We start from the raw sequence: 14,257 nt of genomic DNA, 5'->3' as shown, positions 1-14,257 counted from the left end.
CATTAACGCGAAACATTTATTTTGCTACGGTCGCACGAAGCGGATGAATCTGTCGTTCCGATTACGAAAGCACTCGTAACAATGGAAATATTTTCAACGCAAACGTGTCTTGAAATTTTTTGAAAATAATTACAAAATTAATAAAGAAATAATTATTTATTTTTCAAAAAGTCATCCAATACTAATTTGAGATTTAAAGATTTGTTTGACTTCCATGGTTTTACAAGTATCAAGATGAACGTTCGTGACGATGGAAATATTTTCAATGTAAGCGTGCCTTGAACTTCTTCAAAATAATTGCAAAATTAATAAAGGAATAATTGTTTATCTTTTAAAGTACTCATCCAGTACGGATTTATTAATTAAAATTTAAATATTTTTCCGACTTTCGTTGTTTTAAACGTATCAAGATGAAATTGTTATTGAACCACGTTGCAAAATAATTCGATTTTAATGCTGACACTTCAAATTATCTTTTTCCTCGTAATACAGTATTATCTTGTGCATGCACGAGAAACTACGTTTATTAGCTATGCGCATTTCATTCACAAATAGTGAATATTTATGAAACAGAACATGTTAGACATTGAACTGTGCAATCTACTACGACTAAACTACTGCAGGTGCATATCAAATGAATTGTATCCACACAGTTTGATTTCATGGTTATTTTATATTAAACATAGAGTATAAATAAAACATTGAAACAAGAATATATGCACAGACACGTGTACAGGATGATCGATTTCGTCACAATTTTCTGCACACGTGAGTGATTGTTACATAACCTAATCTATATATATATATGTATATACTATAAATAATATATATATGTACGTGCACGTATGCACGTGTATCATACATAATAAATAGAAACAAGTTTCGATGCATCGCAGTTGAACTATCTAACATCAATTACCATTCGATACACTTCTCCCTTTGTTGCCTATAAAAATATCTTACACTCTGTATGCCTCGTTTTATTTATCATTAAAAAAATCATATTTTCGTCGTAAAATTTCGACGACGAAGAAAAACTCGTCAAACTTCAAAGGAGCTCCAGAGAATAAACAATGAAATACACATATTAATTATCGAAAAATTTGAATAACCAATTCGTCCCGGAATATCTCACATCGAAAACAATCACCAGAAAGCCCACGGATTTACCCGAATTCGACACAAATGAATTCAAATAAACGCGAACGTGAACGTCACATCCTCACTCTGAAACTTCTTAATACCACCACACATTCAGACCGGAGGTAAAGAAAAAAAGAAAAGAGAAATGATGTATATGAAAAAATCCATCATTGTCTCCGTTTTATCCCATTGCCCTGAGAATTTTACAATGGCGAAACGAGATTGCGTTCGCTGTCTCAGAAAATCGAGAGACAAATCCGCATAGTCCTTCGTTTTGAACCAAAAACAACAAAAAGAAGATACATCTCAACGATGTATCGAGCTCGAATCGGTGGAATTAACGTTGTTCGAATTCGACGATTTCTGCTGTCTCGATTGGAAATATTCGGCCAAAGAATTCATAGTCTTCCTCGCGACAGAATCCTCGCCGCACCAGTCGACGCTCACAGACTTCCGGCCGAATCCACTCGGCCTTGTAGCCACTTCCTCCCATTCACCGAGCAAATGAAGCAACAAATCCTTCGCGCTAGTCGGTTCGTCGAGGTTCAAGCTTTTGTGCAAATTACGAAGACCAGAAATTCGAGGAACATCCCTACTAGTCTCTCCAAACTGTTTTACCCTTGGACGCCTCCAAGGCGGCGTCAAATCCATCTCACCCTCGTTCCTACTCAACATCCTCTCTCCTTTGTCGCTCGTCGAACCTTCTTCCACCGTGAAACTCTTCTCCTCCGAAGAACTGTTAGTCTCCACCTTCGACGTTTTCTCCTCCTCTTTCTTCGTCTTCGCCGTCTTCTTCAGTGAAGCGAACATATTTCCGCTGTTCGCCTCTGGGTACTTCTCAAAGCTCCGACTACTATGAAACGTCGTTCCATTCAGTTTCCTGTGTCTCATTATACTCGACAGTTTCTCCGTGATCTCATTACCCTCGGTATTCTCAGCCACCAGCCCGTTGCTCTTCCCTCCTCGAACTCCGTTCCTCTTGCTTCTCTCCTCCGTCGTTTCTCTGGTCTTCTTGCTCTGCTCGCTGGACTCGGACGATGTTTCCTCTTCGTTGCTCTTCGCGCACGTTCCCATAGTGATGGATCTCAGATGCTCGGACAATTTGATTATCTCCTCGGCCAAAACTATCTGACTGGCTGGATCGCTTCGCGGCTTCTCCGAGCCAACACCTTCGGAAGCTCTCCTCTCGAGGCCGTAACTGAAACTAGGAACCGTTAGGAACGAGCTGTGACTCTCTCGGGGTGAACTGTTCGCTGTTTCCGACGGTGTACTGCAGATACTTGCACACGGCGATGGACTGTAGCATCTCAACGACACCGATTCGTCGTGATCGCGGAACGTTTCGGCGACGGAGTTGTGTCGAGGTAGAACCAGTTGCGGAAGATCTATTAAATAAGGACTGTCGGGATGTTCCCTCCAACGTTCCACGAATAGCCTCAGATTGTCCTTGGCCATGTCTAGTTCGTCTAGATGGTTAGGCTGTACACGTCGAATCTCGTAGTTTCTTATGGGGATCTCCATAGTTGTTTGCTCGATCTGAATTGGTGGTTTGCTCGGTCTTTTGAGCCAACGATGCTCCCTGCACTCTGCAGCGGTCATCCGGTTGCTGAAAGATTCGACAGCTCCTTCGTGAGGATGACCCAGCCAGAAATTTGTTTTTTGTCTCTCTTTCTCTCTCTCTCTCTCTCTCTCTCTCTCTCGTTTTCTGTCTGTTCTCTCCTTTCAGCGATGGGAGCGAAATTTGAATGGTATGTGATGCGGATGGTGAGATGGAAACGTGCAGAATGGGTTCCTCGAATGGGATTTTTTATTTTTTGAAACGAAATGATGTTGTTGCTTCCTTGGTCACTTTCGAATGTTTTCTTTTTTTTTGTTTGCTTTTGAGTGACAGTAGGTCGACATACGACGACAGAGTAATTTGCTGATTCTTTAATTCGTTCCATTGGAATGTGCACTTTTAGATGCTTATTGTTAGAGGCTTATAGAGTAAGGGTGCAAAGTTTCTCAACGCTTGTGCTTGAATTTTTATGTTACTTGAATTATGTTTCTTTTCGTCTTCTTTTTTTAATATTATGTCGCTTTGAAAAGCAACGAGTATCGAAAGTGAAGAAAACATGCTCAGGATTAATCAGACACAAAGGGAGAGAGAGAAAGTCGAAGAGTAACCGTGAAAGAGTTACGTAGAAAAATGTGATGGTAATTGCCCAGATAATTAGAAATTTCTTTTTTTGGAAATTAATTGTACGAATTTACATTTTGAGTTTAATTTCACTTGTATTTCGTATTAACTTCATCTGGTTTAATTGGACGAATTTTGGGACACGAATATGACGTGAAATAGTGATATAAATTACTACACGGTTAATTTCCGTCTTTACTGCTTCTGTTTCTATCAAATGGTAGAACGTATACCGAGATTCTGCACGCATTTAATCCCACGTTGCTCGACATGACACGAATTATGTATATCGTGGTTGGAAATGTTTGTGCCGCGTTGGCCACGCTCTTATTCAACAAGAGGGTTGTACAATTTCTAGCATCGGGTCATTTAATCTGAGAAGATGAAATAAGCTAATCGATTCGAAACGAAAATTTAGTCGAGCGTCCGTCGATGATTTTCGTGGAATTTTCTTGGCAAAGAACATATGGTTAAAGACAGAACGTTGTTCGTTCCCTGGATTTCGTTTTATCTGGGCTGTTACGTTCATTAATATTGCAAACGTGTCTTCGGTGTTTTCATGTTCGACTTGTGTCGATCGCCAGGACGTAATTAGTGACATGGTGAGGATATTTCTGCTCGAGTCATCCACGTCACCTTTGTATCGCGTAATCTTTCACAAAAATAACAAGCAATACGTACTCTTTATCTTTAACCAGCAGACACCGGATAAAGTCCTTCGCGTCGTCGGAGATATCGACGAACGCGTCGTGATCGAAATCGTACTTCGCGATCGTCACGTTCGCCATTGTCTCGATGTCTGTGTCCCCCATGAACGGTGACAAACCGGATAATCTGGAAATTGATGGGAGAATCGTGAAACGTTTGGTGGAAATTATCATCTTTTTGACTTTCGAGGATAGATAAACATTTGAAAACTTGATAATTTGAAATTTGGAAATTTGAAGTTTTGAATATTTGAAAGTTTGAGAATCTGAAACTTTGGAAATTAGAGAATTTCAATATTTGAAAATTTGAGCATTTGGGACATTGAAAATTTGAGTTACCATATTTGAAAATTTGAATATTTGAGAATTTGAAACTTCGAAAATTAAAATTTCAATATTTGAAAATTTTTAACTTTGAAAATTCGAATATTAGAATATTTAAAAATTTAGAAAATTTGAAATATTTAAAAATTAGAAAATTTAAATATTCGAAAATTCGAAACTCTGAATATCTGAAAATTTTGAAATTTGAAATTCAAAAGATAGAAAATACCTTAAGTTGTTTTTCCTGTTTCATATAAAACGTAAAACAAGGGTAGGTTGATCAGAATTGAAGGGCAACTTACAATACGTAACAGATGACGCCTATACTCCACATGTCGGTACCATAACCAATCTGATCGAAATTTACGACTTCCGGTGCAACGAACTCCGGCGTACCAAATAGAACTTGCAGCTTCTTCTTTGGATCGTACTCCCTCGCAAGACCGAAATCTATGATTTTGATCCGATTACCCTCCTTTGTCAGACACAATATGTTTTCAGGCTATAAACAGAAAATATACTATTCAATTTCACCAATTCCACACATACCAATATCCTCCAATATCCTTCCAAAAAAAAAAATTCCAATCTTACATAAAAACTATTCAACTCTAAATAAATATTTTACTTATCATATTACGCTAACAAATAATATTACAAAATATATAGATACAAATTTCCAAACACTTTTCCATCCGAATAATAATATTCTCAAGCTCGTAACACTATGATACTATTTCTATCGCTCACAGACAAGTAAGTACAGAGAACGCGATCTAATTCTCGAACATCTTGTAAGAGTTCCAGTTATATTCCTCTATTCTAATTTCCGATCTAGTCGTCGAATAACAAATCCGCTCTATCGATATATAAATTCAAACATATCGCTGCTAAAAAATAAAAATCACCTTTAGATCGAGATGCAAAATGTTCTGTCGATGGATGAATTCTATACCCTCGCAGATCTGTCTCATGAAAACGGTACAACTGCGTTCGGTCAACACGAAGTCGTCGTCTATCACCCTCTCGAATAGTTCGCCACCTTCGATCCTTAAACAGACACGAAAATAACCATAGTCGACGTAGTTCCCTTTTTGGATCGATTCTACGTGTTTTTATGGTATTAGATACTTACAATTCCAATATAACATAAATCAGTTTGCCAGCGTCAATGGCATCGTAAAGTTGAATAAGTCGTGGATGCTGTAATCTTCTCATAATTTCAACCTCTCGTTCCACAGCTCGTCTGTCCTCCTTTTTCGCGGTGGTCACCACCTTTGCCGCTAACATCAAACCGCTTGCTTTCTCCTTACATCGATAAACCGTGCCAAATTTTCCTCTGCAAATAGGAACGATCTCGTTTCACGCATCTGTGCACGCAAGATTCGCGAAGGCTTATTCGAAATGTTTTAACAGTTTCATCGATTTGCAGCATTCGTTAGATGTTCTTTGTATATTTTTTTTGCAATGAATTAAAAAGATTTACAAAGAATTAAATTCGAACATGTTAGTAGTATCTCAGAGATTTTTTAAAATCTTTATGCATACATGAGCTTATGGTCAGGCCAACTGCTTTTATTGCTTGAACATACCTATGTAAGCCTTGCTGGTTGCATTCAAATTGTTTTATGAACGCATATACATATAAGTTTATCGTTCTCAAAGAGTTAAACGTATTTTTTGATAACTTGAAAACAATCGTCAAAAGTGAAGCTTCTATTGCTTCGAATTTAATGAAACATTCAGCAGAATAAGCAGAATCTTGCAAACGATAATACATAGGGTGACCTGTCCAGTGAATGAACTTTACTCCTATACGAAAAATTAACACCTATCACGCTCTTTTCACGTTGAAATTTGCACAATAGTTCCAGTGGAAATCCACAGATGTCTTGCAAAAGCGTTCTTCTGTGACGACCCCTACTTCCACTCAGCCGTCCCGCCAGAAAGTTCGTTTTCAATAAACTGCCGTCCGATGGGAAATTAAAAAAATTAGCGACCTATTTAGCTGTGAAAACCAGGCTTTATCATTATTGGGAGCGTTCTAGGAGAAATTTACTATTACCCAACAGCGCCTCCATAATTCTTTTTAACCTATAACCTATACGACACTAAATAGTCGAGTAAATAGGAGATGTAAGAAAACTTGCGACAACTCGCTGTTAGTAAACCAGTAGCGATTGAATAAGGCTCTCGTAATTACTCAGATCTTCCCTTATAGTCAGCCAATCACGGTAGAATAAGGCTATCGCACTTACTTTTCTATGAACAATAGGTGACGATCGAGTCTCGCTCGAGCAGTCGGTAAACAGATGAGCAGTCGATAATTTACCGAAATGATAATTTCGAGCGTTCGAAAAAAAAATAAAATTTACGTCGCGCAGACGCCATAAACATGCGAACAGATGCCTGCGCGACGCCATACGACGTGTATCATGGTAAACTTTAACTTTTTTTTCCCATGTTTCCGAAATTTCTCAATCATTTTGACAAGCTTATTTTACAGGTTAAAATTCAAGCAATCTAATGATATTTTTTCCAAATTATTCTATGAGTAGAAACAGAGTAGATAGTGGCTGTTTGATGACTTTTATCGGCTATAAAAAGTGACTGTCGGTGTGTGGTGGTACGCTATTTTCCATTGAATTTATATTCATTCATTGGTCATTTGGCCCATGTTTCATTTAATCCTATGCCAGATTTTTAACGAAGGTTATAACTATCAAATATTGCTAGAGTTGTATTCCGGGATGTATGACCTTAGTAATAAAACAGCTCACTTACAGTAATAACATTCGGGGAATTAAATAACGATTTGTGAATACTAATTTTAACAGATATGCAATTGAAGTGTTCACTGGACAGGTCAACAAAATAATGAAAGAAATGAACTCTTGCGAGCTTGCCAATCAGCCATTTTGACCCAACTAATCAATTTTATTGTTGAACCATTTAGTCCCGCAAATTGTAACAATTCTGGTTTGATCCAACCAAGGCATCGTATGCTATTTCCGACCAAAAATTTCACCCGAATGTAAACTTGTACACCGATTGCTTTTACGCCAAGCATAAACACGTTTAAAGTAAATTGTTCAACAGACAAGAACGCATTAGCCATTGCTGATACGTCGAATAAAGAACAAACGTTTTTCCTACCAAATATATACATAACCTATATGTATATCAATTCTATAATATATTTCAACTTTTTACGATCGAACGACATTTCACCGCTGGTAAAATCCTGATTAGCGACCTTGAAACGTTGAAATAAAACAATCTTGCTGTTTTTATTGTTTCACGCTAGTAAATGTCAACGTTATAAATCTTGGTAGCTTGGAAGCAATAGGATGCTTGGTGAAACGGAACAAAGACACCATTTTAATATTCCTTCGAACGTTTCGAAAACAAGATTCGTATTCTCGAACCTTGACTTTCTTTAACCTTATATATTTTTTCTTTACGTACGAACGATACATTGTATTTTTTTTCTATTTTTTTTTTCTTTTTTTTAGAATCTACATTGTTGACAGAGAAGTAAGGAGCGTCTCGATCTCGAGAATCTGCAAGTTTGGAGAACTTTATGAAATCGATTGGTAAACCGAAACCATGAAATACGTAGGGAATTTTCTCGAGATAAAAATGTACACAGTATTTCGTCCAATTTCGTGTTCTATCTAATGTGAATAAATTTCACGTGTGTGCAGCTGCCACAGTTCCCGAATTTATCGCGTCTTGTTGTGCCAAGGTACGTGCTTATGCACAGGGAGCGAAACATCGTCCAACAGCGTGAAATCTTTTTCACTTTGAAAATTTTGCCGTACGTACATATCTCGCCAAGAGGATTTCGCGATAAATATAGAGGAAAAGATCCCGACTATGTTTTTCTTCATTTTTTTTTTTTTTTTGTTCAAGCATGCAGGCACGAGGAAATAAATTTTTGTGCGATTCGCAAGAACGAAGCGCCGTCGCGAGCCTCTTTCAGGCTTCTGATCAAAGTGGAATCCTCGTGGACGATAAAAAAATGTCGGGCAGAGACAAAAGTCGAAGGAAGTGCCAAAGTGCCTGTCTCTCTCTCTGAGATCTTGCTAGAGAGCAATGGTGTAACGTGGTTGTCACCAAGCCAATTTAGTGAGTCAGTGAGTTAGTAGAGCATACCATAGGCAACAGGGTCGGCATAGCGAATTATCAAAGCGAAACATCTGCCAAAAAAGAAAGAAAAATCGCGCGTAGCGCCACGAAGAGGTTAAATTTTGATCGATCGAAATTTTGGATGTTCGTGAATTCTTATTGAGAGAGAAAAATAGCGTTGAAATTTTGAAGGAGAAATTAGAATTTCAGAGCAATGACGCTTTTAGAGAACGAAGAGCGTTGAGATTTTGATCGAGGAATTCGAATTTCAGAGCACTGACGTTTTAAGGGAATAAATAGCGTTGAAATTTTAGTTAAGAAATTATATTTTCAAAGCACTGTCGTTTAGCGTCGAAATTTTGGTCAACGAAATTAAAATTTCCGAGCACTGACGTGAAGAACTGTTGAAAAATTGAAGTTTCAAAGCACCGATGATTAGCGCTGAAATTTTTGATGGGAGTGCAGATATTCAGGAGAGAATGCAGAAGGTGCATGTTAAAAAAATCAAGAGTGTGGAATAAAAATCAGTGTGGGGTAAGATTTGGAAGAGAGAAGACCTTGAGTCGAAAGTTTGGAAAGAGATTGTATGAGGAAAATTCAACGTGAAAACAGCATCGTTTATACTTAACATAGACATTTAGTTTCCGTTTTATTTCTTTACTTTTCTTAACAAATTATTATTATCATTATTTTAAATACACTTTCGAAACCTCGATCACAAATCCACCTAAATTTCACACTTATAAACAACTAATAATTAGAAGGATAGCCATATCAGGGATCATGACAAGATTCTCAGCTTTTCATCAGTGTCTTTCGCGACACGCGCTCTACCATTGTCACGCCACAAAATTCCGCCTTTTAAAAAAGCTGACAAACTACGAGAACTATGTCAAGAAAACATAAATCACTCAGGCTAAAACGAGAAATAAACTAAAAAATGTTAAAACAGCAATTTCATAAATCACTTCAAGACGTGATTATCACAAGCGTCTAAATTTCGTTGGAAAAATGATCTACAATCATAGGAAGCAGGCACTCGAGCGATTCAGAGAGAGAGAGGGAGAGAGAGAGAGAGGAATGCGTGTCGATGCTCGATCGAATCCGCGTGTCAAGAGCGTCTCGACGCTGGGCGTCCGGCGACTCGATGCGAGACGCGTGAACGTCAGTCACCGCGAAAAACGCATTATTTATAGACACGCGAGGACCTTGATTACACCTCGAAGTTCGTGCAACGCCGACACTCTGGGTGCGCGTTCGTTTATCAAACCACGCGGGCCACTTCGCGATCGCGCTCTCGATGAGCCCCCATCCAGATGGTATTTTTCACGAAGCCGCGCAATGATTCACGTTATATCGTAGCCCGGTTGGATGGAAAGCGGCCAATTCGATAGCGGAGCGATTCGCCAACGATGAAAGCGATTTCGGTTAATTGGAAAACATGATTTATCGCCGTTGAAACCTGTTGTTGGTCGAAGGAAATGGTCAATGATTCCCGCGAGACGGTGGGAGATTTTACTTGAAATTTCGAGATAGAACTGTTGAATCCATCATACGATCCGTGAATGAAGTGAATTTGTTGCAAAATGGTCAACGCCTGTTGAAATCGTGAAGCTTTTCTTGGAGCCTTCGGATTCGAATATATGCATGATTATGAATGAAAATGTTTGCTTGTAAAGTGGTGATTCAGATTTCTAGCTGTTTCATTAGAATCGTTTAATCATCGTAGTTCAAGTAAATAATGTGAAATTTCACGCAAAAATAGAATATTTTCTTCTTAAAAAAAAAATTGTAGATCGTTAAAAAGGATCGAAATAATTTCAAATGTAAAACTACACGAGGAGTATTTTTCGATATATTTCATTATTTAACCACTGTAGATGAAATAAATAACGTTCAATTACACAAAAATCGAATATTTTCTTCATCGAAAGAATCGTAGATCGTTAAAAAGGATCGAAATAATTTGAAACGTAAAACTACACGCGGAGTACTTTTCGATATTCGTCGATCAGAGCAGCGATCATTCAGAATTAATGGTTCACTAATAGTTTGTCATTGACATTCAAATCTTACCTTTGGCACCGATCCATTCGTCAATGTCTTTGTTCACTGGCTACCGATGTAAGATCGTCATTGTGTCTCGGTATTCGATCCCGAGTAAAAATAAAAATCTACCCTTCGAAACGCGAAATGTAATCTCGCTACCCATTACTCCATCTTGAAAATAATAGTTTTCACGTAACAAAGGACAGATGTTTTTGTTAATATTTGACGCGGTATTCTCGCGTAGAAGCGTTCGACACAATGTTGGAAATAACGCGTAACTCGGATGACGGAAACATATTCCAACAAGTTATTTCGTGGGTTTACTGGCTCGTGGAAGCGGTAGCCTTGCATGTAAAGATCATTCAAGTTCGTGTCTCATTCATAACGGCAGACACGCATAGTAACTGAAAGATTACGATGTATACAAGACAAGAATACTACGTTCGCCGGAAGGAATAAACACGTCAAGGTTTCTAACTTTTTCCTTCCTCCTTCTCGCGGCCTCCCCCGATTCTTGTCGTACGAAGATTTATCACCCGTATCCTCTCTGTGCTACTCCTTTCGAAACCAATCAGCTCGTTAACTTGTTCAAATATTCCTCGGACATTTTTACTACTTCCAAGTATATACTACTTAATGGAAATTGGAAATTCGGATCGGTGTGAATCTGAGGAGAAAATTTCTGACGATTCTAATTTGTGATTTTTGGTAGGAAATTAGAAATTTGGACTTCGTCGAATCGTAATGCCCGTGGAAATGGGAATTCGCGAATTACAAGCTGTAGAAATGGAAATTAGAAATTTAGATTGGTGTAATTTTTTAATAGGAAATTAGTAATTGTAATTTTTCAAAGCGGAAACTGTGCAAATGGAAATTGGAAATTCAGATCAGTGTGAATTTGAAAGAGAAAATTTCTAATAATTCTAATTTTTAATAGAAAATTAGAAATTGGAATTTTTCAAATCGAAAGCCACGGGAATGGAAATTAGAAATCAAGAGCCACGGAAATGGAAATTAGAAATTCAGATCAGTGTCAATTTCTAATAACTATAATCTAAAATTTTTAATAAGAAATTAAAAATTCAAATTTTTCAAATCAAAAGCCACGGAAATGTAAATCAGAAATTCAGATCAGTGTCGATTTCTAATCATTCTAATTGTTAATTTGTATTAGAAAAATTAGAAATTCAAATTTTTCAAATCAAACGCCACGGAAATTAGAAATTCAGATCAGCGTCGATTTCTAAGTATTCCAATTCTTAATTTGTAACAGGAACTTAGAAATTCAAATTTTTCAAATCAAACGCCACGGAAATGGAAATTAGAAATTCAGATCAACGTCAATTTCTAACAATTTCAATTTTTAATTCTCAACAAGATAACATTAATTCAACTTAAAAAGAGAATTACTTTTAACAGATCTCTTCCTTTCCACGATACATCACTCCAGAAACGACAAATCACACAGTAATTCAATTTGTCCAGCAAGAACGTCTTTCATCCCTTCAAGGTAGAAGCTCCTCGCAATTCCTCAAAGCAACGCGTTCGAATAACTTTGAACAGCTTGTATAATGATTGCGCAATGGGAACACGCGTATTCTGTCAAATTCAGAAACTGCATGGCTAGTGTTTGCGGCGAGCCGCGATATTTCCTACGGTCCAGCTCGTACATGCATAAACGTCGTCCAGCGATAATTCTCGTATCGCCTAGCGGTGTCAACCGACGGAAAGTTACGCCGCGAAATTTCCTCTGTAGATACGAATCATGCGAAATTCATCACGGATAACGAGCCAACGATCGTTGAAAACCTTTTGTCGATCATTCGAACAAATTCCTATTGTCACACGAAATAGACTCGCGATGATCGATCAAATGTCCTTGGCACGATACGTTTGTTTGTCAACAATAAAAATACACAAGTATGCGTAAGTGGTGTGCGTGCGTGTGTGTGTGATCGAAGGAAATTGATGTGATCACTCACCGTCCGATCTCCGACTGGATGTCGTAATTATCCTTGAATTCCACGCCTCGACGTACCGTCACATCTCGATAAGGAAAGCTCGGTTCGATCTCTGCAAAATATGCGAAAATCCAAGATTATATAATGGATATTTTTCTTCTTCCTACCTTCTGTATTTACTAATTTCTTCGATCGAGAAAAGTCACGTCTCTTCGTTTAAACGATTTTTCATTCCAATGAAATGGATTTTTCTGATTCGCTGTTTAGTGATTTTTCTAATTAAGAAAATAAAAGTTCTTTCGTTATTTAAGTGGGATATCATATGGATTTTGCTGATTCAGTATTTACTCATTTTCCTAAGCAAAAGAAAATAAAAGTTCGTTCCTTGTTTAAATAGATTCTTTTAATCCGCTGTTCATTCTTTCTTTTCTTTTTTAACCGAGAAAAGATAAGATAATTCGTTGTTTAAATGGTATATCGTGGATTTTTCTAATTCACTGTTTAGTCATTTTTCTAATTGAGAAAATAAAAGTTCATTCCTCGTTTAAACGGTATATAATGAATTTTTCTAATTCGCTATTTATTCTTCTCTTTTTAAACCGAGAAAATAAAAGACAGTCCGTTATTTAAATGGGATACAATGAATTTTTCTAATTAAGAAAATAAAAGTTCATTCCTCGTTTAAATAGGATATAATGAGTTTTTCTAATTCGCTATTCGAGAAAAGAAAAGATAAATCCTCGTTGAAAATGGTATATCACAGATTTTTCTAATGCACCATTTATCCATTTTTCTAATTAAGAAAAGAAAAGTTACTTCGTCATTTAAGTGGTATCTAAAGAATTCCTCTAACTCACTGTTTATTCATTTCTTTCAATTAAGAAAAGAAGAGTTAATTCCCCGTTTAAACAGCCAATTGTACCAATTTACACAAAGCAGATAAACTCAGAGCTACATAAACATTTCCTACGAATAGCAGAAAATTAATTGCCCGTTAAATTCAACCAAAAGGCGCAAGAAAAAATTCTATCGAAATGAACCGTATACAGAGTTCGAGACAAAGTGAACATCGAGGAGGAATTTCGCTCGCGAAGGAATCGGAAGCTGATTCTGCTGAAACTCGACTCGAGTTCCGTTACACGCGGCCAACAGTTTCCGGTGACGACGCGTCTGCGTTCTTCAACGATTCATCGAAGCGACACGTCGCGAAAGAGCCGGTGTTCTTCGCTCGAAAATCAAACGACTACGCTAATTCGTCTATTTTTTGACGATACCCTCTGGTTAAGAGGGAATCACGCCAACTCGTGAATTCTCTGACATTCAGGAAGCAACTCGCGCATATATCGAATTGTCTCGTGTGTAAATTTAGCGATTTTTGTATTTCGACCCGGTGGCCTGGCTTTAATATCCAATCTGCCATCCACACTCGTGTACAGGATGTTTACAATTTTGCAACGCAAAAGCCATCGGAATTGAAATAGAAAACAGGCGAGCCTTCCTTCTCTCCCTTCTCCTTTTTCTCCACTTGTCAATTTACCAGAGCGAACTGTTCTCGTCCAATTTATTCTTACTTCAATTGAGCAACGCCGGATGAATTTTAACGTTTGAAAGAAGAAAGGAAGAAGGTATCGACGTATTGTGCAACGAAATTCCTTCTATTTTAATATCGACACATGTGTCCCTTGGCGAAGCGACGACGAGACCGATAGGTTTCGCGCCGGCCGCGACCTCGTTTCACCCCTTTTTCGTAAGAGAACAGCTGG

General features: G+C 37.7%; 1 protein-coding gene across 1 annotated transcript in view; it reads right to left on the bottom strand.

Moving 5' to 3' along the window:
- Positions 1–939: 939 nt before the first annotated feature.
- LOC108575442 (serine/threonine-protein kinase par-1-like) overlaps positions 940–14,257 on the bottom strand; it is a 15,009-nt gene continuing 1,691 nt past the window's right edge. The window contains exons 2-7 of the mRNA XM_017938232.1: positions 12,516–12,606; positions 5,489–5,692; positions 5,262–5,403; positions 4,656–4,855; positions 4,004–4,156; positions 940–2,749 (exon numbers count right to left, since the gene is read on the bottom strand). Of these exons, the coding sequence (XP_017793721.1) occupies positions 1,450–2,749; positions 4,004–4,156; positions 4,656–4,855; positions 5,262–5,403; positions 5,489–5,692; positions 12,516–12,606 (2,090 nt within the window). The 3' untranslated portion in view covers positions 940–1,449. The remainder of the gene's footprint in view (positions 2,750–4,003; positions 4,157–4,655; positions 4,856–5,261; positions 5,404–5,488; positions 5,693–12,515; positions 12,607–14,257) is intronic.

The sequence above is a fragment of the Habropoda laboriosa genome, unplaced genomic scaffold, assembly GCF_001263275.1.
Source record: "Habropoda laboriosa isolate 0110345459 unplaced genomic scaffold, ASM126327v1 scaffold318, whole genome shotgun sequence".
Lineage (NCBI taxonomy): Eukaryota > Metazoa > Arthropoda > Insecta > Hymenoptera > Apidae > Habropoda > Habropoda laboriosa.
The sequence above is the reverse complement of the archived record's forward strand: the minus strand, read 5'-3'. Positions and strand labels throughout refer to the sequence as shown.